Source organism: Capsella rubella, unplaced genomic scaffold (assembly GCF_000375325.1).
Source record: "Capsella rubella cultivar Monte Gargano unplaced genomic scaffold, Caprub1_0 scaffold_6, whole genome shotgun sequence".
NCBI lineage: Eukaryota > Viridiplantae > Streptophyta > Magnoliopsida > Brassicales > Brassicaceae > Capsella > Capsella rubella.
Window position 1 is genome coordinate 5,877,812 of NW_006238918.1, and position 23,329 is coordinate 5,901,140.

Genomic DNA, 23,329 nt, shown 5'->3' on the forward strand with positions numbered 1-23,329 from the left:
CTTAAAAGAGTATAGGTGAGTAGTAGGACCAATCCAGTCGTCAATAAATAATATCCTTAATCACCATGATAAGAATGCGATGTTTTTTGCATGAATCATGAATCATAAAATCATGATTAATCAGTTAACGATGTTACAAAATGATAGTAGTAAAGAAAAGGTTTAAACGTCTCTTATTCTAACCTTACTGATTAATGTTCGGTTTCGAAATATATATATAAAGAAAATTATATTGTATGCCATGAACAGTATGGAATGTCACTTTTTTTTCAGCCTTCTCCCAAATGCCACAAGACATAATTAAAAAGACATTTTTGTCCTTTTCTCATCTCTCTCTCTCTTCTTCTCTCATTTTCTCTTTATTTATCTAACAACAAATAAAATTCTTCACAATTTTAAGAAATATTGGATCAGAGATTTTTTCCATCCGCGCCTATTCCGGTAAAGAAGTCGATCGGTTCCGATCGGCGGAATTATATGTTGCATCTCTGATAGACAAAATCCGATGGACCAGAATTGGTGGACCAGATCTGACGGACCATTTTCGATGGACCAAACATTTCAATTTTGATTAATTAATTTTGTCCATCATGCAAATCTTTTGAAACCACAAATGATTCACCAGACAATGAAATAAGTGATGCGTGTATGGAAGATTTTATCCATGATTTAGTTAGATGTACACAATAGATATTAAAGTTGTCTATAGATGGACAATATTCGGTCAACTAATTTTGGTAGACTATATTCGAACCAGTTATGGTGTAACAGATCTATTCAATCAGATCTAGTCCATCATTTATTTTTCTCTGTGAGGGCAATTTCGTCATTTGTGTCACTGCCACAATGGACAAACTGGCATTTTTTATAAGGTTTTGTTCAAAGTGGCAGAAACATAATTTTGAGTTATGAAAGTGACATAACAAACAATATTCCCATACAAAAAGACTTGTCATATAATTATTTCTATGACTATTATCATATTACGACGGGGTTTTTTCACAGTCCATTACTTGGATATATATATATCACAGAGTCAATGCATATATATATATATATGTCTGTATTGATCTTTTGTAATAATAATCGAATATTACCTTTAGTAGTTATTCAAATGGTTATATAATATGCTTGAATTTCTCTTTTACGATTTTACTAGAGTGACAAAGATATTAACTAACCTAGTCATAAGAAAAATATCTAAAGGAGAGCTATCTTTTAACAAAAAGAGTCAAAATAACTTTTTGTAATAATTGACCGACTACTAACTCGTGTCTTTTTCGTCCACATGTTTCACATGTCATATGGCCCTTGTTTAACGTCTTGTATTGATTTCATAACGAAAGATTTTTTTTCTCCTCGTAAACTATGAAAATCATAACATTTTTTTATTTAAGTTAAACCACCAATCGGATGTAAGCAATTATATTCATTAGATTCGTTGCTCAAAGCTCAAAAAAAAAAAAAAAAAAAAAAAAAACCGGGACAGAATAGAAAAATAAATCTCACCTAGGTGATTTGGTAACATTTGTATTTGTACGTCACACACAAGTCAACATATGCATTGTCTAAAGCTATTAAAGATGGTCCAGAACACCTCGGATCTGTTTTTAAGGTTTTGTGATAATCACCAATTAATGAAGAGGATGAAGTGTTTTATTTCACTGTATTTGGTCCCAACACACACGAAACCCCAAAGAACCTGACCCCATTTTTGACATTTTCATGGTCCAGCTTTTATACATTTTTTCTTCATGCTTTTAAGTTTCAAGCTGTATGTTAAAAAAAAAAAAAAATTCCAAAATACTGAAAATTTAAGATCTTTTAAGGAAAAAATTCTTCTTTCTATTTCCTCTAGACTCTGTAGAAATATGATACTATAACGTATCAAATAACAATAAACAACAATTAATGGTCAAACGGACCTCTCCCTCTTTCTCCGTATCGTTCACTCACACGCACACAAAACTGTTGAGTCTTGATTTTATCTTTCAGTTTCAAGATGACGAAGCTTCTTCTTCTGAGTTCCCTTGTGCACTGGCTTCTTCTCCTTCAGCTTCACCAGGCTTCTCTGGTCCAGGTCCAGCTGATACTTTCACCATCGACGGGCGTAGAAGCCTTTCCCCTAGCACGAAACCTTTCCTGTATTCTTCAAGTACTATACCCTCCTCATATTCCGCGGAATCTTCTCTCATTATTGCTTCATGTAGCTTTTTTTACACAACAAAGAGAAAAGCAAAAGGATAAAAAGAGATGTCAGCTTTTCACTATTTGGAAAGACCAACAAACAGAGGCATTATATAAGGTTAACCACCAACTCATTGAAACCTATCACACACCATCTTGCAAAGTAACAAGCTCATCTAAAGTCTCCAAAACTTTATGAGACGTATGCTTGTTATAACCACACAGTATCTAACAAGAATAAGGGACCCTTAAACCTTGAGATTCCGTGATCACTTGCACTAAAAAGTATCATTCAACTTATTTTGTTCCATCCATCTGATCTAGCCATCTTTCAAAGTAACAACCACATCTAGATTTACAAGGATTATTCCGGCAGCACTATACCATTGAGTTGTCCTAATCTCCAAAATACTTAGATTTTAAAGATCACCACCAGCAAGCAGGGCAACAAATATACATTTCTGGATCACAGGAAAGAAGAAAGATGTATTAGTAACTTACCATTGGATCAAACTGCTTCCCAACTGTCTCCACATGGGTAACACCAAGAGAGCCCAGAATTTCTACAAACTGTTTGTATATGCTCTGGTAACTATTAGTGACTTTCTCTTCTCCCTCAGTCTCCACTTTAATTTGGGATTTAGCTCTCTCGAAATTATCCAAAACAGCCAACAGGTTCTCAACAACCTCTCCTTGAGCATTTGAAACAAGGTTTAGCCTTTCTCTCTCCGTCCTCTTCCTGAAGTTGTCAAAATCTGCACTAATTCTTATGAGCCGATCCCTCTCCACAGATAATTCACTGGATAAAGACGCTACTTTATCCGCAAGCAGAAATTTTTCATCTTCTACAGATTTTAAAGACGCTTCAATCTCAGCAATCTTCCCCTCGTTGTTTTCTGCTAACGCTTCTTTATACGAATTCAGCAATGCAGTGATAACAGCCGCATCTTCTTCCTCAGCTTCACCCTCTTCAGCAACAACATTTTCACTCTCAACACCAACAGCACCATCCGTCTCCTACTCCATGATTTCAGAAGGAAGAAATAATCAGAAGAAAGCAATCTACTTTATACAGACATTTTCACATCAATTTCTGATAAACATAATCTCATAACAAACAACACCAACACAATCTATTGACCTAAACAATCGGATTAAAACCAAAAGGATTCAAGACATTCTCTGTGGCCCCAATACAAGAATCACTGAGTAAAATTCGATTTTGATAGTACATACCATGGTCCTAAACTACTAAACTCCTTCATTTTGGGAATACATCATGCCCAAATAATCTAAAATCTAGCATTCACGAACTTGATGTATCCTTAGAAACATTAAAAATCACCATTTCATGCCTCACTAGACTGACTACGAACCCTACTCTTTCCATTTATTCATATGAACGTTCCTTAAGTGGACAACAAAATCAACAAAGCTTAAAACTTTAACGCAAATTCTGCTACATCATACCCAAATTCTCAGAATTCACGATATTATTCTAATTAAGTACATGACTATCCCAATTTCGGAACCCTAAAACCTAACCCACTCAACCAACAAAACCCCAAAAAGTAAAAACAGAAGTTAGCCCGAAATCGAAAAACCTGGACTTCAGGTTCGTTTGATTCCACTTCAGTCTCCGTCGTCTCAGCTTCACCCGAAGCAAACGGCACGAGGTTCAGTAAACGGAGAGGATAGCCGCTAGAGACAGACCGGAGAGAAGCTCGGCGAGAGAGTGAGACGCTGGTATTTCTCCCTCCGGCGAAGGAGACACAAAAGGGCTTAAAGGGTACAGAGGGAGCATGAAGAAGCGTTGGTGTGAGATGTAAAGACGGCGTTTTGAGTAGACCGGCCATTGGAGAGTTCGGGAAAAAGGGAGAGAGAGAGAGAGAGTGGCGGAGAGAGATAAGGAAGAGAGAGAGAGAGACAGAGAGGAAAAGAGTTTCTTTCTCTTTTGTTTTGTTTGGTCTTTTAAACCGTTGGATTTAGTTTTCTCAAACTCTGTTGATCGGACGGCTGTTGTTTAACAGAAGTATGTAGGGAGTTCTTAGATTTTCCTGTGATAAACGAAATTACAAATTGAATTTTAAAAATTCCAAGAACACTAGACGAGACCTCTTTTATATCATTTAAGTACGCCGGCCCAATACATAAAGGCCCATTCGGAACACGAGTTTCGTTTATAAAATGCTCAGTTAGTTTTTTTTTTTTTTTCTGGCGGCAACTAAGTTAGGTTTATATTGGGATTGAGGAAGATCTTTTCCGTTTTCTCGTTGATTTTGCGTTATATTAAATCCTAGAATCCTTATATTATTTTATATAAATATGGAGTTCTAATTCTAAACAGACTTTTAAAATCGGACATCTATTCATATTATCAAAACTTAGTTAAAGCTTAAAATCTTGACTCAATAAACAAACAGGTTATATATATTTGTGTAGTATTTGTTTAAGAAACCTTTGTTTAAATCAAGATTGTAAACTCATAAAAGGAATTACGATTCCAGGTTTCACTAATCCTTCTCTTCCAGTTTTTCCATCTTTTCCTTAAAACTCACCATCATACTTCTCCAACTTTGACCTCTTCCTTCTTAGAACTTTAACCAAACCCTCCAGCGCCGTATCAGCATCGTCATTTTTCATTAGCTCCTCCGCAACTTGAGCTGGAGTCAACACTTCTCCATCAATCAAACGCTTAATTTCCGGGTAGAGATGGTGAGGGTCGTCGTGAGACATTCCCAAATAGTTACATGCCAAAGTCTTGAATACATCAAAACAGCAATGTCCATGTGAATATGCATATCCATACGCCCTGGCCTAACATCAAAACAGCAATGTCCTTAGTTTTATTATTTTAGTGATAAGAAAACTTATCTATCAGGATGTTTGTATGAGATAGTTTTCTTTAGTATTGAATTGGCAATTATAGAATTGCATTTATTTAAATTAAATATGGTAGCAATATTGATAATGATGAATATTTGACAAAAGTTTAGGAGATTAATAATTTAAAATTACTAGTTGACGTAGATTTTGACCAAGTCAACCTTAGTGTTTCCCGCTCTGTCTTATCTTTAAGTATAGATTATGGATGTAAAACTTTTTAAAAAATATTATAAATTATAAAAATACCAATTTTCTATTTCATGGTATACTATATATAAGTAAAATAGAGATTTAAACTTTTAAAAAATATTTATCTTATATTTTAGTAATAATTTCTCTTTTTTATATACACAAAGAAAGAGGAAAATAAACTTTAAAAGATTTAAAAAATTGAGTATTTTTCAACTTCTAGTTTAATATTATTGGTTTAGAGTTCCAATTGTGAATCACAAAAATGATACAATTTTAATTAATTTTTAAATATTTTTTAATATGTGAAAAATCTGGAATCTATATATAATAGCAAACCCACTTTTTGTTTACTGCTGATGTCATCTTTTGAATCTAACGGTTCAGATTGTTTTTCATTTGATCTAAAGGTTAATTTTTAATCTCAGAATATATAAAAGCAAAAAATATGTCTTTTTAAAAGGATATGTCTTTTTTTAAAAATGTGTCTTTTAATAAAAACCCTTGTAATTTAATCAACGCAATGTTTCACAGTCACACCCTTTCGTTCCATATATAAATATTCTACAACTCTTTATTTTATTAAAAAAATTATTGATTGTCTTGTTTTATTTCATTTACAAAGTTATTTTCCTGAAACAATTGTTTTTTCAAATTTTGTTTTTCCAATCCTATTTGACTTTAAATTTGCTTAGTCATTATCATCTAAAGGTATTAATTGTTATTATCTCTTCGTTAATTAGTTGCTCAAACCCACTTTCTATGGTTGCTGAGATCATCGTTTTAATCTAATGGATGAGATTGTTTTTGTTATGTCATCTAACTGTTTATATTTGTTAATGATCCCAAAAGCTGCAAAGTTTTATAGCCAACAATTGCGTTTATTCGTCGTACCCCTACCTTAAAATTTTCGCACCTGTTATTTTTTCACACTTATTTATTTTCACACCTCTTTGTTTGTATATATAGATTTCTATGGACATTTAAAATATATTTTGTTTCTTTGAGTATTGTTTCACACCTCCGAGATTTAAAAAATCTGAATATTGTTTTTTCGATTTATTAGTCTTCGTCGATTAACCATCTTCGTTTAAATATGACTGATTTATTTATTGATTTCCTTATCCAACCTCGGTTTGGTGTTGTTTTCCATCTTCTACATGCATTGATCATATCATTGATCTAGGTAATTAATTTTGACTATCAGCCTACTTCTCTTATTACCTTTTTTGTGAATTTCAATAGAATAATGATTTGAAATTTGCTTTATGTGAATACCTTTCATATCTCTTGTTAACATTTTTCTCTTCTTGTCACTGAATCGATTTCTGTATTTGCAACAAAACTATTAATTGATTAATTTAACTTCAAAAAGGTATAAAACTCATATAAAATGTAGTAACATGGCCATAGATTTACACTCAAACATCATCTGGTTTGTTTTGTTTCATCTTCCTCATTTTATTTTATATTTTGATAAGTTTTTAAACTTATAATTTCTTCTCCCTTTATTATTGTTTGATTAGTGACTTCACTAAATTTTTATTGTTTAATTATACTTTTAAATTTCTACAAGAATCAGTTACAAATCATTGTTTAAAATTGTTGTGTTTTATTTATTTATTTATTATTATTAATTATAGGTTGGTGTTTTGATACAACAATATTTGTTGGTATTTATAGTTGACTTCTATCTGTAGATACAATTGGATATGATTCTAATATATATTGTGATTTGTGAAATGTAATTTGAAGCAAGATCGCCCTTAAATTTATAGCTCATGTTTTGATAAAAGCATAAGATTGATATAACAGAAGCATACAAGAATAAGAAGTTGCTTCATGTTGATCTTTGTCCTATGAAAAATCGTGCCATCTTTAGATGCCTCACCAAAACACCAAATATATGTTCTTTTAAATCTAATTGACAATAATTTGTGATTGTAAAACTTTTTTTCTTAAATTAAAGCATATTCTTTCTCATTGATGTTTATTTAGGTATTGCTTATGTTCCTATAATGTTATGTTGAATTTGGTTGAATTTGTAAAGTTATCTAATTAGTTTTATGAGACTAATGATTCGTTGGTGATTGAGACATGTATTATGATAGAAATAGTTGAGCTTTGTATCCAAAACTAATACATCATAATATAGAAAAGATAAAGAAAATAAATTCATAAATTAAATAAAAATATACAGTTAGAAGATTATAATCAATTTTCCACTCGAAAAAGTTATTTAACAATGTTAATTATTTTAAGTTTTCATTTACCCGTGCGGCAACGCACGGGCTGACAGCACTAGTATATAACAAAAGAAAGAAGGAAATAATAATACTTTCGGATAAAGTATATATATATATATATATATATATTAAAATACTTGATAAAGAGTTTATGTTATAAAAACTAAACCCTTAAACGATTCTCTTTCTCTTGTTTAGAGATCTCCTCTTCTTCTTCTTGTACATCAACTTTCTCTCCGGCGGCCGTCATGATGCTCAAGTTGATAAAATCGATGGTTAAAGCAATAACTCGTCCGATACGATACTTGATCTTCTCCTATCTCCGGTATCTTGTCGGCTTTCCTTCGCTGACTGGCACAGAGCATGGTGATAATTATGTCACGGTTATCATCGACGACTACCTAACGAAGTTTGGGATGGAAGACGACCTCTATGACGCCACTCTGGCTTATCTTTCCTACAAAACTAAGGTTGACTTGGTCAAAATCTACGTCAATAAATACGAGTTGGACGATATATACCAAGGGGTCGAGCTCAAGTGGAGGTTTTTCGTTGAAAACAAAAATACTGGAAATAAGCAAAGCTTCGAGCTGAGGTTTGACGAAGAGCATAGAGATTTGGTCTTCGACTCTTACCTACCTTTTTTGAAGAGCAAGGCCAAGGAGAAGAGAGTCCTCCAGATGCACACATACTCTCACTGCTCTGACACTTGGGAAATCAAGAGCCTCCATCACCATTCGACGTTTGAAACGATTGTAATGAAGGAAGAGCTCAAGCGTGGCCTCATTGCTGATCTTGACCGGTTCATGGGAAAGGAAGATTTCTACAAAAAAGTCGGGCGACACTGGATGAGATATTACTTGTTGCATGGGCCACCAGGGACCGGGAAGACTAGTCTTGTTGCTGCTATGGCTAAACATCTCAGCTTAGATGTCTATAAACTAACCCTCCCTCTAGGGTTGAAAACTTACTTTGACCCAAGGATGCTTATCACCAGAGCCAAGAACAACTCGATTCTCCTCGTAGATGATATAGACGGCTCCCTCGAGGTATGTTCTCTTTTCTTTTCTTTTTTGTCATCAAGGTATGTTCTCCTGTTCTTGATTTCTTCAGAATTATATATATTTTTAAAAGTTATTGTAGAGAGAATATTTACAAACTAATTCAATTGATGTTTTTGCTTTTTTGTTGTGTGTGTGTGTGTGTGTGATCAATAGGGATCGAATATGGCATTATCGCAACTGTTAGATTGCTTAGGTCGGTTTTGGTCGAATGGCAAAGCACGCGTTGTGATATTCAAGACAAATAACAAGGAGAGTCTTGACCCAACATCGCTACGTTGTATGAATATGAAGATTGACATGGGACATTGCTGTTTTGAGGGATTCAAAACGTTGGCGTCTAACCACTTGGGCCTCTCTCATGACAATGATTGCCCACACCCTCTCTACCCAGATATCAAACGTTTGATTGATGGACGAGCTGTGACACCGGGTCAAGTCGCAGAGGAGCTAATGAAGAGCCTAGACGTTGATATGGCCCTCCAAGGTTTGGTGAGGACTTTGGAGATGAAGACTTTAATATCAAGTAAGATTGATGAAGATGACAAAAGACTTGTGAAGTAGTTAGTATATTTCCTTAATATAAAATTACTTACACGCTAACAGTTTTGAGGTCTCTGTTTCTCTTTGTCGTTTACATACAGATTATGTTTCATGTTTTTCTTTTCGTTTCGAAATTAAAACTAGACGACCAAGAAAATGAAATTTTAAGCAAAGTGAGATTCTAAACTAATAAATTGAAAAAATCCAAGCCGCAAAATCATAAATTTGATTATACAGAATGTTTGAACTTTGAACAGTACTGAGGAGTTTCTTAAAATAATAATGGTCATTATGTGACATTATAATATAGGATAAATTAAAATTGTTGACCAAAAAAAAGATAGAGTACTGTGCCCATGTATGGCTTCAAAACCGTATATCAAAATAGATTAAATTCATGTGCAAAACTAACTTCATCAGTGCTCAATGCCGAGTGATTCTTTTCCTCTACATCTTCAAGTTTCTTCATCATCTTCTCACAGATTCACAATCTTCTAAAACTGTGACCTCTTCCATGAAACCCTACTCAAGATCCTCTTCCATAGAACCCTCCTCTAGGTCATCATCATTATCTTCACTATCAATTAGTTCCTCCCCGTCCTCAACTTGAGCCGGAGTCACCACTTTCATTGTATCCTCAACGTCGGCAATACTTTTCTCTCCTTCTCCAAGTTTCTTCATCTTCTTCGCAGACTCATCATCTTCACACTTCTCTTGCTCTGACCTCTTTCTCTTGAGAACATTTACCAAACCCTCAAGCGCCGCATCAGCACCTTCTTCACTTCTCATTAGTTCCTCAGCGACTTGAGCCGGAGTCACCACTTGTCCTTCAATCAAATGCTTGATGTCCGGATAGAGATGGTGAGTGTCATAATTTTCGTTAGACAGGCCTAAATAGTTAGACGCCAATGTCTTAAATCCCTCAAAACTACAATGTCCCATGTAAATGTGCATATCCATACGCCCTGGTCTGAGCAATGCTGGATCGAGTTTCTCCTTGTTGTTCGTCGTGAATACTATTATGCGTTCGTTTCCACAACTCGACCATAAACCATCAATGCAATTTAAAAGTCCTGATAACGTCAATGGTGCTGATACCTACTCACACATAAAAAAATTTAGGACCGACCCATGTATCGTTTGCAAGAAAACTAAATGATTCACAAAACTCATATTAAAAGCATCATGAAGACCAACCTTGGGAGCACCAAAATTTCTGAGCCCTTTGTTTGTATTGGTTACGTATACAGGTTGCAACCTTGTAGGCAAATCCACGGAACAGTCTATGTCTTCTACAAGAAGAATCGAGCTGTTCATAGTGGTGAGCAGCAATTTCCTTAGTTCGGCGTCTCCTTTCACGCTTGCGAGCTGGAGATCATAGATATCAAATTTAAGGTAGTTAGCCATAGCTGCCACTAAACTGGTCTTCCCTGTCCCTGGTGGACCGTATAGCAAGTAACCCCTCTTCCAAGCCCTTCCAACTCTCTTGTAATAATCTTTTCTTCCGACGAACTTGTCAAGATCTTCCATCACAGAGCGCTTAAGATCTTCGTTCATAGCCATGGTGTCGAATGTTGAAGGGTGCTTCAAGTTCACGGATTTCCAGGACATATGCAAGTTGGAATGCATCTTGAGGATTCTGCGCTTGCTGTTAACTACCACTGCCTTGCTCTCCACGTAAGGTATGTAAGAGTTCACCACCAAATCTCTGTGTTTCTTGTCGAAGCTCAGCTCGAAATATTCCCTATTGAAGTTTCCATGATATCGGTTCCCATACTCATCGACCATAGTATTCTTATTTTTGCTAGCAAAAAACTTCCACTTAAGTTTAACACCATTGTAGACATCGGAGACAACCTCTCCGTCACTGAGGTATAACTTGACTTTCTTCTCCTTTGGGTCTCTAGCCATAGTTAGCCTGACCGAAGTCGGACTTACCTTGGTGGAGAGATAAGCCTCAGCAGCGTTGTAAAGATCGTCGTGAATATACATTGAGGACAACTGATCGATGGTAAGCGTGAGAGTCGATGAACGAGAGCCAGCCAAGGACTTGAGATAAGAGACGACGAAGTTTTGAACTGGACGTGGGATGATTGTGTTAATCATTGGTCTGATTATCGTGATGTATCCCATCATTGATGCGTAACTAGAGACCATTGATGCTGAAGAAGGGATATCTCTAGAGACCACCATCGTTTTATTTTGAGATTAGGGTTTTGGTCTCTCCTTTTCAATGTTGTTGCGTCTGAGGCTTTAATTCTTGTTAGATTAATTTTTGTTTATATAAGTGTGTATTGGGAGATAGTTTTCCTTTTATTTTTTTCTAACTATATGTAATTTTTTTCTGGTTTAGTATATTTCTTTTTCCTTTGTGGTAAACAAAAGAATACTTCCTTTTAATCTCTATAAATAAATAATTGATATTCCATAAATTTATAATTTTTCTTGTATGAATATATTTTCATTGGGTGAGCATCAAACTATTAGGCAGTTGCAAATTGTAAATTGTGAATCGATAGATAACTAATATAGCCATATTATATTACTTTAATTGAAAAAGTACAAATTTAAAAATAACCTTAGAATGTTTGATGAATGAACCAAAAAAGAAGAATTGAAAACCAAAAACCCGAAACTAGAAAAACGATATGAAGTACGAAACCCTGATCATTTGTAAGAATCTCTCAAGTGAAAACTTTAGATTGTTCAGGTCTCTTCAATGTTAGATATCATCTTCGAGCATCTTCATCTTCTTAGATTCATCATCACATTTCTCTGACTCTGACCTCTTCCTTTTGAGAACATTAACCAAACCCTCAAGCGCCATATCAGCATCTTCAGTTTTCATTAGTTCCTCGGCCACTTGAGCTGGAGTCAACACTTGTCCATCAATCAAACGTTTGATGCACGGGTAGAGACGGTGAGTGTCATCATTGTCCTGAGACAGGCCTAAGTAGTTAGATGCCAATGTTTTAAATCCCTCAAAACTGCAATGTCCCAAGTAAATGTGCATATCCATACGGCCTGGTCTGAGCAATGCGGGATCGAGCTTCTCCTTGTTATTAGTCGTGAATATTACTATGCGTTCATCTCCGCAACTAGACCATAACCCATCAATGCAGTTTAAAAGTCCTGATAGTGTCAATGGTGTTGATACCTATTCATACAAATTAAAACTTGTTTAGGATCCATGCATGTATAGTTGCACAAATTAAATAGATGACATAACATCAAACCAATGTGAAGACCAAACCTTGGGAGCCCCATAGGTCGTGGTTGCAGGTTGTGACCTTGTAGGCAAATCCACGGAACAATCTATATCTTCGACAAGAAGAATCGAGCTGTTTTTAGTGGCGAGAAGCAACCTCCTCAGATCGGCGTCCCCTTGCACGCTTGCGAGCTGGAGATCATAGATATCAAACTTGAGGTGGTTAGCTATTGCTGCCACTAGACTAGACTTCCCGGTCCCTGGTGGCCCGTACAACAAGTAACCCCTCTTCCAAGCTTTCCCAACTCTCTTGTAGTAATCTTTTCTTTTGATGAACCGATCAAGATCTTCCATCACAGAACGCTTGAGCTTACGCGTCATAGCCATTGTGTCGAATGTGGAAGGATGCTCGAAGTTGACAGATTCCCAGCGAAGAGTATAGCTAGAGTAGGAGTGCATCTTGATGATTCTTCTCTCGTTCTTGATCACCGTTGCTTTCCTCTCCACGTAAGGTACATATGATTTCACGACCAAGTCTTTGTGTTTCTTGTCGAAGCTTAGCTCGAAGCATTCCCAATTGACGGTTTCCTCAGCTACTCCTCCATCTATAACCATACTTGCCTTGTTGCTTCCAGCTAAAAACCTCCACTTGAGCTCAATGCCTTTGTAGACATCGGAGACAACCTCTCCTTCGCTTGGGTATAAGTTGACGTTCTTGTTGTTAGGGTCTCTAGTCATCCTTAGCTTTGATGCATCGGGGCTTATCTTGCTTGAGAGATAATCTTGAGCCGCGATATAAAGCTCGTTTTGCCTCCTCATCCCGTTTGTCTCAGTCTTGTTCATATCATTGATGACAAGCGTGAGAGTCGATGAACGAGAGCCGACTAAAGATTTGATGTAAGAGACAACCAAGTTCTGCACTGGTTTTGGAATTATCGTCTGAATCATTGGTTTGATCATCATTACGGTTCCCGCTACTGATGCATAGGTAGAGAACATTGATGCAGGAGAAGGGAGATCTGAACTAGAGAACACCATCGTTTTCGAGCTTTAGGGTTTGGACTCCCTTCAATGTTGTTGCGTTTGGGGCTTTTTGGTTCAATTGAGTTTATTATATAGATACATCTAATTGTACTGTGAGATTTTTTCCTTTTTTAATAAAGTAAATTTTTTTTTTTGTGACAAAATAAGAAAATAATTTCCCTTTTTTGCCATCATATAAACTAATTTCATTAACTATAATGACATAGTTTAATTTATTGTCATATATACATGCATAGTCGGTTTAGAGTATTAATTACCACCACATATAAATAAAATAAAATAAATAAAGTAAGATATTATAAGTTTTGCTCTTCTCAAAGTTTCTGTGACGAAATCTCCGCTCTCTATATTGATAGAGTAATAATGTGCCTTGTGTAAAGTTCTTGGTAAAGTACCTCCAAAGACTATCTCAATAGTTTCTTTAAAGAAAAAATAAAGTTCCATATATCTTAATGCGTCTTACATTAATGGTTCACATATGCAACCCTACAAAATAAACATATGAGAAATTTCTGAAGAAAACACTCAACTTATATCATCATCAAAGAGAATTCCAAACTTTTGAACTTAATTTAGAGTTGTAATTAGCCTCTTACGTCTACTTCTTTTTTTGTTTCCCTCGTAATCTTATTTGAACTAATGGATCATATATGTAACACACGATTAGGTCCAAAACAGAACAAGTTTCTTGATTCTTTTGCTGTTCTTCCTCGGAGAACCCTCTGTATCACGCCTTAACCTCATCTCTTCCATCTCCAATCGATTCTCCTTCTTGTTGATCATCAGCGGATTCGATTCCTCAGATTTCAACCTCATTTTCCCTAAAACAGTCACAAGACCCTCGAGGGCCACGTCAGCATCCTCGCTCTTCATCAGCTCCTCTGCCACCTGTGCCGGCGTGATCACCTCCCCGTCGATCAAACGCTCAATCTCCGGATAGAGACGGTGTGGCATTGTGGCATCGTTCAAACCCAAATAGTTGGAGGCTAAAGTCTTGAATCCTTGGAAAGAGCAATGTCCCATGTAGATGTGCATATCCATACGACCGGGACGTAGCAATGCCGGGTCAAGCCTATCTTTATGGTTTGTTGTGAATATTATAATCCGCTCGTCTCCACAGCTTGACCATAGTCCGTCTATGAAATTCAGCAGCCCCGACAACGTCAATGGTCCCTAAACACACATTTTCATACCAAAAAAAAAAAAAATCATTTAAATATATTAAATGGACTAGTCAGATTTAACTAGTCTTGCTACACTAAATCTGGATCAAGTTTGGTATAGGAAACAAAAAGTAATGGTTTATTTATATTTAAATTTTGGTTGGTACGGATTTTGGTTTGGTTCGATTTGGTAATGCCCAATCATATAGCAAAACCAATTATAGTAGATACTAGAAATCTAACCTGAGACTCTCCACGGTTCTTGCCATCAACTGGCTGCTCCACTCTGTTTGGCAAATCCACTGCGCAATCGATATCTTCTATGACAAGAATCGAGCGGTTACGTGTGGCTAGTAAAAGCCTCCTCAGATCAGAGTCACGCATCACACTGGCTAGCTGAAGATCATAAACGTCAAACTTGAGGTAATTAGCCATGGCTGCAACCAGACTAGACTTCCCGGTTCCGGGTGGTCCGTACAGCAAGTAACCCCTCTTCCAAGCTTTCCCTACTCTCTTGTAGAACTCTTTCCTTCTTATGAACCGATCAAGATCCTCGATGACGTCACGCTTGAGGTCATCTTCCATAGCCATTGTCTCAAAGGTGGAAGGATGTTCGAGAATAACTGATTCCCATCTAAGACTGTTGAGAGAATGCAGCATCAAGATTCTCCTCTCGTCTCTTATCTCCTTGGCTTTACTCTCGATGTAAGGAACGTAAGAGTTCAAGATCAAGTCTTTATGTTTCTTGTCGAAGCTCAGCTCAAAGTACTCGCTTCTACCGTCATCGTCCATACCGCCTCTTCTCCCTCCTCCTCCGCCTCTTCCTCCTACTCCTCCGCCGCCGCCTTTCTTGTCTCCGCCGTCTGTAACAAACCTCCATACTAGCTGGACGTCTTGGTACACATCGTTGACGATCTCTCCGTCGCTGAGATACAAATTGACATGTTTATCCTTATGACCTTTACTGATTCTGAGCCTGACCGCGTCGGGACTGATCTTGGTGGAGAGATAAGTCTGAGCTGCTCGGTAGATCTCGTTGTTCATGCCCATGTTGTCGTCGTCGATGGTTAGAGTCAGAGTGGAGGAAGAAGAACGGAAGAAGAGAGACCGGAGAGTCCTGTAAATGAAATCTTGGATGGGAGCAGGGATAAGCTCGTGAGCCATTGATCGTATCATCATCATGTAACCTGCCATTGATGCGTAAGCTGTGAAAACCGATGTAGGTGAAGGAAGATCCTTTGCGAAAATCATCGTATCTCTCTGTTTTTTTTTGTTTTCTCTGTTTTGCTTACTGTGTTTACTTGAAGATGGAGAGAGTGAAAGTGAGAGGTAAAAGAGATATATAAAGAAGAAGTAGAAGAAGAAGAAGAAGAAGTAGAAGAAGAAGAAGAGAAGCTTAAGAAAGAAGGTTTCACTGTCTCATGTCTTAATATCTTGTTGTCTTTATTCAATGGATGTGTGTTTTTTTCCACAAAATTATTAAACAAATTTTGAGAATGCAAAAAAAAACAAAGAAAAGTAAATAAAGTATATACAATAAGTAAATAAGAAGACAAAAGAAAGAAACTCATGGAAAATTTCCACGTCTCTTTCCACGAAGAGCATGTCCATTCATTTTCTATTTTTATCTCATATGAACAATCTTTATATTTTTTAATATTTGTTGCTTGACCAATGAAGACTCGAAAAATATTGATGTTTTCTAACTTTTATATTATGCATTTGTAGTGCAGCAATCTTCTAGCTTTGTGCTTTAGATATAGATTTGAATTCCTTTTTTTTTTTTTACGAAAAGCTTAGTATCCTGATTATTCATATACCGATCCATATATTTAATTATAATGTCTTAATATTAGAATTAAGATATGTATCATACAAAATTTACAACGACGACGTACAAATTTTTATAGACAGAAGATGAATTCAAGACGTGGTAGAAATATGAATCCATTAGGCATTAACTAACCAAATGCACCAGTGACGTTTCTTACATAGGTTGATAGATACAATGTGCTTATTTGTTTTTTTATTTGTTGAAACGTTTATTGCTTGGACAGAAGAAAAAAACAATCGGTGTGGTGATGATTATTAATATTGTTGGGTTTTGGATTTTGTTGGTGGAACGTGGAAGATGACTTGTACAATAAAACACTTACGTAAAGATAGTCATTATATACTCAAAACAAGTTTGATTTTTATAAAGCTCTGATTACCAAAATTACACAAAATATCTTTGTCTTTTTGAACAATTTCTAGCTACAAGAACAAAGAACCTATTACACTGACACTTTTGTCTTCCAAAAACAGTTTTGGGAAGTTTTAATTGATGTATTTATAGGTTAATAAGTCACTATATATTTGGTTATGATATAAACTTTATTTATACATTGTTTTACAACTTTGGTGTAATGAGAAATACGTATTTGATGATTGACTCAGAAAAGACCAAAGCAGAAAAAAAAAAAAAGATTCCGCTAGATTGTCGCGACGTGGCATGTGAGGGGGCCAAAGGCAATTGCGTGTAGTAACTCAACAAGTGCAGAATGTGAAAAGTAGAAAGTACGTGTCAGAGTATCATTGGATGATTCGATTCATAACCCAAGAAAAACAAAAATCAAATCAAATTATTTAACAAGTGTACTATGAGTCATGGATTCATCGTTTCGTTCATTTTGGACCGTGGCGTATATTATTTTAATAAAATCACAAATATTGCTTTTATAAAATTATTCAAACCACGCAAACTCTGCATCGTACACCAATACTTCAAAAGTGGATTTTACAATACAATTTTTTCTATCCAAATATAAAATACTAAAGTAACTTTTTTTTGTTTTTTAGTTATAAAAAAAACGTCTCTATCTTCTTTCTTTTTGTTAAAAGCAAAAAAAAACTAGAAAAACAAAAAAACATTGTAAAGAATCAATCGAGCCGCTTAGTAAAAAAAAACAATACAATTAATAATCTTGAATCTTTTATATAATATAATCTTGAATCTTTCTGGTTAGGTACACTAATCTTAAATCTTATCTGACGTGGTCATGCGATGTACAATAGAATTTAGGATTTTAATTGGTAACATGAGATTATAGAACCAATTTTTCAGACTTATGAACGATCATTATAAATGTCTTTTGACAGTTCACAGTTACATAGTTTCATTTCGTAATTTAACTATAGTATCTCATTACATGTCAAATTTTCTTTTAGCATCTCATTTCACAATGCTCACTATTCACTAGTATGATTGGATATGACTGCATGAAAAAAACGTTACAAAGATGAATATAGAAAATAGAGAAAATAAACTTGTATTATTTGATTATTTCTTCATGTAAAATATATTAAGGTAATTGCCAACTTCATATAATATCTTCTACTAAAAAATCATAAAGCATTATATGTATCAAACAATAAAAAAGTTTTGGAAAAGAACAAGCCGACTTGTAAAAGCTGTCTTTAAAGATTAAAAATTTGTTTAATCATTCTACCAAACATATTTCAATCATCTTTTGTAGCTATGCTTTTTAAAAAGTGGATTGATGATTCACGTATACGCTAGTAGCCAAAGTTCATACTATAAACTTTATAGCAACATACCAAAGCAAATAGGGTAGGTCTATGTCAGTATGTCCAGCACCACTCACACTATCACGTACCAAAGCAGTATTCGTTAATCCTATGTCTCTAACTAATTTCGTAAACCAATATATTGAAACTTCAATTCAATTGGGATAACAAATACATCATATAAAGGACACGTGTTTTACGAAACTTCCAAAACAAAATACAACTCCCTCACCTCAGTTAAGAAGACACGAACTCTTTTATAGTTGGCCTACAATTATTGATCAGATAAATAAGTTCCGTTGTGGAGTAAATCAAACGCAGAGGTGTAGATTAGAACTGGAATAGCATTTCCTGAGAGTATCCCAGAGCTTCAAGGTTTGCAGCCATGGCCTTGTTCATTGGCGGTGGCCCGCATCTTAGGATCTGCAACATAATATGAACCGTACATGGATTAGAACACCATTGTATGTTCCTTCACTCAAGAAGATTACTTCTTTGTCGATGTTTCATTCTCTTCAATATTCTTGGATTTATTTCAGACATTGACATATTTTGCTGTTCTGTTTCACTCATCTTTTACAAGACAATGCTTTCAATATTATATTTAGAAACCGTGATGGTCGGGTTTGTTTAAGATTAAGAACAGAGGAGGGTTTACCTGAATATCGGATGCTGGTGCAGGGCAATGAGTCTGAATCATTTCCTTTGATACAAATCCAACACCACCATCCCATGTTTCCGGAGGCTAATCATTGTCACAGAAGATAAACCAAACCACCAAGAACAAAAGGTATCAAGGAGAGTTTACTTTAGGTAATTACATCAGAGGAAAGCAAAAACACTTGGATTTTGTGGCTAACCTGGTTCAAAACATAGTAGATTTTGAATTGATCAGGGTAATTGGCGGTAAGACAATCCAATTCTTCCTGAAAAAAAAAGTATTAATTCACATAAAATTTAGTGTTTGAAAATAGTCTTGTTCTTGACGCATAAGATTCAGCAGGTGAGAAGCATTATACCTTTAAAAGAATGTCTTCGTACGTGACATTGGCGTAAATGAGGTGCACCTTTGTCTTATCTGTTGGGTTTTCTAGAATTGCTCTAGCGACCTTCACAAATACAAAAATGAAAACGTGTTTCAAACGTATACATTGGCTTCAACAACGATATTAAACGCAAATGTATCCGACGTACTTGGAACATAGGAGTGATGCCTGAACCTCCAGCAAGCATTCCAAATGCCTTAAACTGACCTGGTTGATACTTAAACCTACCCTGAGAAATAAAACAGCAAAATTTTGAGATCCAAGAAAAGTATAGACTTGCAAGTTTGATAAACTAAACATAACATCTGAATTATAAGTACCTTAGGTCCCTTTACGGCAAGATGGTCACCAACACGCATCTCCCTGAAATGATGAGACATCCTTCCTTGTGGGTACATCTAGTTGGCAGCGGAAATTTCCAGCATTATATGATCGTGTTAAAGAGAAGGAACAGCAGAATCATAAACAAAGTCGAATTGAGAAGTGTTTTTAAGCATATACCTTAATGACAAGTTCAAAACGTCCAACGTCTGAATCTAGTGTTGTTGGGGTGTATGGCTTAATAACATCTTCTCCTTGAGCATCCTTGCCCCTATTGAGAAAATCAACATATTTATCACAACATCCATTGAAACTCTCTAAAATGGAATTCAACACAGCCTAACATAAAGTCTACAAAAGAGTATGTTCATAGTATCTAGCAACTTGCAGAAGTTTTGAAATTGGATCTAAGATATCCAGAGATTATGAACAAATACAGAGAGGATAATAAGAGAAGAAAGAGTCCCATACTTGCAACTGATGTGTTGTCCAATGGGAAGACCCAAGACAGAGGTAGAGGTAGGGAGCTCAAAAATGAACTTGGCCACATTGTGACTAAGTTGATCTTTCTTAACAAGCTTGAACTCCTTGAAATTCTCTGGATCCAAGCACACTACAAACCAACAAATCACACAAAATCTTCAAGTAGATCAATTGAAACAGAAATATCTAAAAGGCTCAATTTTTTCCTAATTCAACCTTCCAAACAGATGAATTCAACAAAAAAAACTTAGCCTAATTTGAAATCAGTGTAAGCTACCGCATTTGAGAATTGGAAACCCAGCAAAAAAGACGAATCAAAAATTTTAAAATTGAGATCGAACCTCTGCGTTTCTTGGACGAAGAAATAAAATAAGCAGCACCAGCGCCGGCGGCGACGAAAGCGACGAAGACACCAAATAGAATCTGACGATCTAGGGTTTGAAGAAACTCGGTATCCATGGTGGCTAAACCCAAAATGGAACAAAAGGAAGAAGAAAAGAATCAAACTTGCTAAAGAATAATATTATAAGGGAAACAAAAAAATCAGTGCTTTAGGAATGGTTCGGAGTTGGAGCTTGAGTTGTCTTTTTCCCTTGTTATCTCCGCCATTAATATGAGGAGGATGGAATCTGGTAGACCTACCACAATCACGTTGTAGTTACCACTTTCAAACGTTACTTAATTACAACATAGTATACTGTATAAAATATTTGACCAAAAAATACAATTCTTTTATAGTTGAAAATAGTTTTCAATCACTCATGTACCACAATTGTCAAATCATATGACTGTTATTTTGTTGTGATTTAAAACCTTATAAGACACTACATTGAAGGATTGATTAGTCGTATGGGGGTTGGTGAATTTGATCGCTACTAGACTCACATGGTTGCTCTGAGTGACTGGTGCAATTTTGTATATTAAAAAGTGGTAATTATATGAAATATGATGAGGAAAAAACAATTTTATGCTAACTTGTTCTACCAGTCAAACCCATTGTGTAAAAAAGTAATTTATAGAGACTATCTCAGATTCATTGGACTTATTTAATAGACTATTATAATTTTCTAATCTCTTGTTAAGTTTGACATACTCAAGTTCTTGCGGATGTTAAGAGGGAGATATGGGCTTTCACTTTCAGCGTTGGAACAATGTTGTACAACAAAGAAGATTGAGATTTTGGTGGCCAAGAACAGGGGTTAATGGTGAAAAACTGAAAAGGATCAGCAAGAGGATGTGTCCTTGAGTTTGTTAGTGTCATTAACTTATGGCAGTTTCAATACCTAATTTCCCCGGGTTACAAGACAATATAATACTCTTGTCTCTCAGAGAAGTTATATCATTAACGACAAGGGTCTCACTCAAAAAGATTCCGATCGTATCTTTGCTTGATCCGTGGCCTTATCACCTCGCTTGTGTTCCGATTTTGGCATCCATCACTTCAGGTCAAAGAGAAGAATAAGAAATAACAAGTTTAGTTTCATTATAGTCCTGTTTCTTGTTTGGTTTTGTAGGAAACTGAATTGATTCAATGTTTCAAATAACTGAACCTGTTCTACGTGAACACCATATGCTGGCCAATTTCTCAGCAAACTCTTCTCTTGTTCCGCTTATCATACTATCATGATTAGCACCAGCGACGATATCAACTTCCACCGCTGGAAAGTTCCTCTTCATGTTGCTGGAGCAATGTGAAGGAACGATTTCATCGCGGTCGCCTTGTATCAAGTGAATCTCAACACTAGAGTTTATGATGGTTCCGAGATGTTCATCAGCAAATTTAGATCCATCGCATATCACATTGTGCATACTATGCCATGCCGAGTGATGTGTGTGCCTTGTTATGTCCTTTATCTTCCAAGGAGTCTCCCTAAACAAAAAACAAAATTTTATTGAAAAGATTTGATAGCTTCAAACTGAAACAATCGCCAATACCGTTTCAAATATTTTTTACCTTTTACCCGTACATAGCTTTATTAGCCACTCCCATATCATGTGATGCTTGCAAACTATGAAACAAACGCATCTACCGATATGTTCATACCAAGACATCACCGCTGTTCCAAATGCTAGTGGCGGCCATAACCGCTTTGGAGCGATCCGGTTCAAAACCGATTCTTCATTTGATGAAGGAAAATAAGGCTGAAAAATGTTAAAAACACACACACAAACACAAGTTCACAACTCGGATCTTGGCGGACTAGGCTAAAAACATAAGTTTAGAAACCAAACAAATCTCTCACCGGTGCGACAAGAGTGACGGATTTAACAATGTTGGAGTGTTTAGCAGCCAAAGCAAGAGCAACTAAGCAACCCATGGAATGTGCAACCACATGAAACGAATCTAACTCGTAAGGCTTAATAACAGATCTATCTATCGTCTCAACATGATCTCTCAATGTATAAAGACTATCCCTTGGCTTAGGACTCTCTCCAAATCCCAAAAGGTCAACAGCTAAGAGCCTATAACGATCTTTCTTAATGTGTTCAAACACTGTTTCTGTCCAGAAATGCGATGAACCCATAAAACCATGTATGAATATAACATTCTCGAACGATCCCTTAACAGAGTCCTCTGTTTCTTCAACAAGAAACATAAAATAAAATTTGTAAGCAAACTTAAACTAATCAAACGATGAAGAGAAATACTAAAAAAGTTAAATCTCTGACCTTGAGAAGTTGAATCTTTGACCACGACGTGAAGATTCTCATCTTCGTTTTTAGTCCACGAATTACAAGATTGACATCCACAATCTGACCATCTATTCACCACCGACTCATGAATCTTAGATTTTCTCATTTTCTGAGAGAGCTTGGATTTGAATTTTCTCGCGTATCCCAGAAACCACATTTCCCGGAAAATGTTCTTCCTCCGGAATAAAGTCTCCGAACACTCATTTTCACCGGTGGTATGAAGAGGAGACGTTTTGCAGTAACAGCCTCGGGATTTTCCCTCCAAAATCTCGTCGACGAACTCGTAAACGATACAGAGAACCGCGTCGATGAGGTCGAAGAAGAAGAAGACGATTGAAGAGAAAGCGGCGTGGATGGCTGTCCCGAATCTTCTCATAGAAGCGGAGCGGAGGGAATCTAGAGCGCAAGAGAAATTTGAGATGAGTGGTTAAGCCACGTAGACAGAGAGAAGTTTTGAATTTATTACCAAAGTAAATAAAATCGTCAGTTAAGCCAGATGCATGCATTCGTAGTTATGTTTCTCTTTTCTTGTCGGCAAATTTCACGGGTATGCATAAGGCCCGCAAAGCTTTCCGGGCCCAAATTAGGAAAGCCTAGTTTCTTTTAAATTCGTCGTCTGTGTATTACAAACTGGTAACAGTGTTGTGTTGTAGGCCTATTGTGTTGTGTTGGTTGAAGGAGGAGAGAA

The 23,329-nt window shown here is 35.9% G+C and overlaps 7 protein-coding genes across 8 annotated transcripts; 1 reads left to right on the plus strand and 6 right to left on the minus strand.

Moving 5' to 3' along the window:
- Window positions 1-1,794: 1,794 nt before the first annotated feature.
- Window positions 1,795-4,127, minus strand: LOC17881182 (protein GrpE). The gene is made up of 3 exons (XM_006288142.2): window positions 3,792-4,127; window positions 2,689-3,204; window positions 1,795-2,210 (listed from the first exon to the last, which is right to left on the minus strand). The coding sequence occupies exons 1-3, from the start codon at window positions 4,041-4,043 to the stop codon at window positions 1,998-2,000; spliced, it is 981 nt and encodes a 326-aa protein (XP_006288204.1). The 5' UTR covers window positions 4,044-4,127; the 3' UTR covers window positions 1,795-1,997.
- A 3,629-nt stretch (window positions 4,128-7,756) lies between these two features.
- On the plus strand, window positions 7,757-9,133 carry LOC17881821 (AAA-ATPase At5g17740). The gene is made up of 2 exons (XM_006287751.2): window positions 7,757-8,557; window positions 8,726-9,133. Exons 1-2 carry the CDS (start codon window positions 7,757-7,759, stop codon window positions 9,131-9,133), a joined length of 1,209 nt encoding a protein of 402 aa, XP_006287813.2.
- A 501-nt stretch (window positions 9,134-9,634) lies between these two features.
- LOC17882137 (AAA-ATPase At5g17740) lies at window positions 9,635-11,305 on the minus strand. The gene is made up of 2 exons (XM_006289370.1): window positions 10,310-11,305; window positions 9,635-10,210 (listed from the first exon to the last, which is right to left on the minus strand). The coding sequence occupies exons 1-2, from the start codon at window positions 11,303-11,305 to the stop codon at window positions 9,635-9,637; spliced, it is 1,572 nt and encodes a 523-aa protein (XP_006289432.1).
- A 529-nt stretch (window positions 11,306-11,834) lies between these two features.
- LOC17881489 (AAA-ATPase At5g17750) lies at window positions 11,835-13,358 on the minus strand. Its single transcript, XM_006289315.1, has 2 exons — window positions 12,366-13,358; window positions 11,835-12,269 (listed from the first exon to the last, which is right to left on the minus strand). The coding sequence occupies exons 1-2, from the start codon at window positions 13,356-13,358 to the stop codon at window positions 11,835-11,837; spliced, it is 1,428 nt and encodes a 475-aa protein (XP_006289377.1).
- A 419-nt stretch (window positions 13,359-13,777) lies between these two features.
- On the minus strand, window positions 13,778-15,890 carry LOC17882088 (AAA-ATPase At5g17760). The gene is made up of 2 exons (XM_006287501.2): window positions 14,771-15,890; window positions 13,778-14,537 (listed from the first exon to the last, which is right to left on the minus strand). Exons 1-2 carry the CDS (start codon window positions 15,776-15,778, stop codon window positions 14,028-14,030), a joined length of 1,518 nt encoding a protein of 505 aa, XP_006287563.1. The 5' UTR covers window positions 15,779-15,890; the 3' UTR covers window positions 13,778-14,027.
- Window positions 15,891-18,222: 2,332 nt separating this feature from the next.
- Window positions 18,223-20,542, minus strand: LOC17881882 (NADH--cytochrome b5 reductase 1). The gene is made up of 9 exons (XM_006288335.2): window positions 20,289-20,542; window positions 19,936-20,077; window positions 19,645-19,735; window positions 19,464-19,541; window positions 19,292-19,372; window positions 19,117-19,206; window positions 18,958-19,023; window positions 18,756-18,842; window positions 18,223-18,520 (listed from the first exon to the last, which is right to left on the minus strand). Exons 1-9 carry the CDS (start codon window positions 20,404-20,406, stop codon window positions 18,428-18,430), a joined length of 846 nt encoding a protein of 281 aa, XP_006288397.1. The 5' UTR covers window positions 20,407-20,542; the 3' UTR covers window positions 18,223-18,427.
- A 582-nt stretch (window positions 20,543-21,124) lies between these two features.
- LOC17881705 (probable lysophospholipase BODYGUARD 4) lies at window positions 21,125-23,082 on the minus strand. 2 transcript variants are annotated; one of them, XM_006286445.2, is made up of 5 exons: window positions 22,618-23,082; window positions 22,191-22,528; window positions 21,902-22,089; window positions 21,498-21,817; window positions 21,125-21,386 (listed from the first exon to the last, which is right to left on the minus strand). In XM_006286445.2, the coding sequence occupies exons 1-5, from the start codon at window positions 23,015-23,017 to the stop codon at window positions 21,352-21,354; spliced, it is 1,281 nt and encodes a 426-aa protein (XP_006286507.2). In that variant the 5' UTR covers window positions 23,018-23,082; the 3' UTR covers window positions 21,125-21,351. The 2 variants fall into 2 exon arrangements, with proteins under 2 accessions (XP_006286507.2, XP_023636866.1); XM_023781098.1 differs by having other exon boundaries at window positions 22,191-22,522; window positions 22,618-23,081.
- Window positions 23,083-23,329: the final 247 nt, after the last annotated feature.

Bases quoted from the DNA above. Each gene is read 5' to 3' on its own strand.
- LOC17881705 (XM_006286445.2), bottom strand. From the start codon at position 23,017: ATGAGAAGATTCGGGACAGCCATCCACGCCGCTTTCTCTTCAATCGTC. The intron at 22,529-22,617 runs GTCAGAGATTTA...TTCTTGTTGAAG, and splicing joins CAAAGATTCAACTTCTCAAG to AAACAGAGGACTCTGTTAAG. The intron at 21,387-21,497 runs GTTCAGTTATTT...TTTGACCTGAAG, and splicing joins ATGGTGTTCACGTAGAACAG to TGATGGATGCCAAAATCGGA.
- LOC17882088 (XM_006287501.2), bottom strand. From the start codon at position 15,778: ATGATTTTCGCAAAGGATCTTCCTTCACCTACATCGGTTTTCACAGCT. The intron at 14,538-14,770 runs GTTAGATTTCTA...ATGTGTGTTTAG, and splicing joins AGAACCGTGGAGAGTCTCAG to GGACCATTGACGTTGTCGGG.
- LOC17881489 (XM_006289315.1), bottom strand. From the start codon at position 13,358: ATGGTGTTCTCTAGTTCAGATCTCCCTTCTCCTGCATCAATGTTCTCT. The intron at 12,270-12,365 runs GTTTGGTCTTCA...TTGTATGAATAG, and splicing joins CGACCTATGGGGCTCCCAAG to GTATCAACACCATTGACACT.
- LOC17882137 (XM_006289370.1), bottom strand. From the start codon at position 11,305: ATGGTGGTCTCTAGAGATATCCCTTCTTCAGCATCAATGGTCTCTAGT. The intron at 10,211-10,309 runs GTTGGTCTTCAT...ATGTGTGAGTAG, and splicing joins GAAATTTTGGTGCTCCCAAG to GTATCAGCACCATTGACGTT.
- LOC17881182 (XM_006288142.2), bottom strand. From the start codon at position 4,043: ATGGCCGGTCTACTCAAAACGCCGTCTTTACATCTCACACCAACGCTT. The intron at 3,205-3,791 runs GTTTTTCGATTT...ATCATGGAGTAG, and splicing joins CAAACGAACCTGAAGTCCAG to GAGACGGATGGTGCTGTTGG. The intron at 2,211-2,688 runs GTAAGTTACTAA...GTGTAAAAAAAG, and splicing joins GGAAGCAGTTTGATCCAATG to CTACATGAAGCAATAATGAG.
- LOC17881882 (XM_006288335.2), bottom strand. From the start codon at position 20,406: ATGGATACCGAGTTTCTTCAAACCCTAGATCGTCAGATTCTATTTGGT. The intron at 20,078-20,288 runs GTTCGATCTCAA...GTTGGTTTGTAG, and splicing joins TTCGTCCAAGAAACGCAGAG to TGTGCTTGGATCCAGAGAAT. The intron at 19,207-19,291 runs GTACGTCGGATA...GTATTTGTGAAG, and splicing joins GCATCACTCCTATGTTCCAA to GTCGCTAGAGCAATTCTAGA.
- LOC17881821 (XM_006287751.2), top strand. From the start codon at position 7,757: ATGATGCTCAAGTTGATAAAATCGATGGTTAAAGCAATAACTCGTCCG. The intron at 8,558-8,725 runs GTATGTTCTCTT...TGTGATCAATAG, and splicing joins ATATAGACGGCTCCCTCGAG to GGATCGAATATGGCATTATC.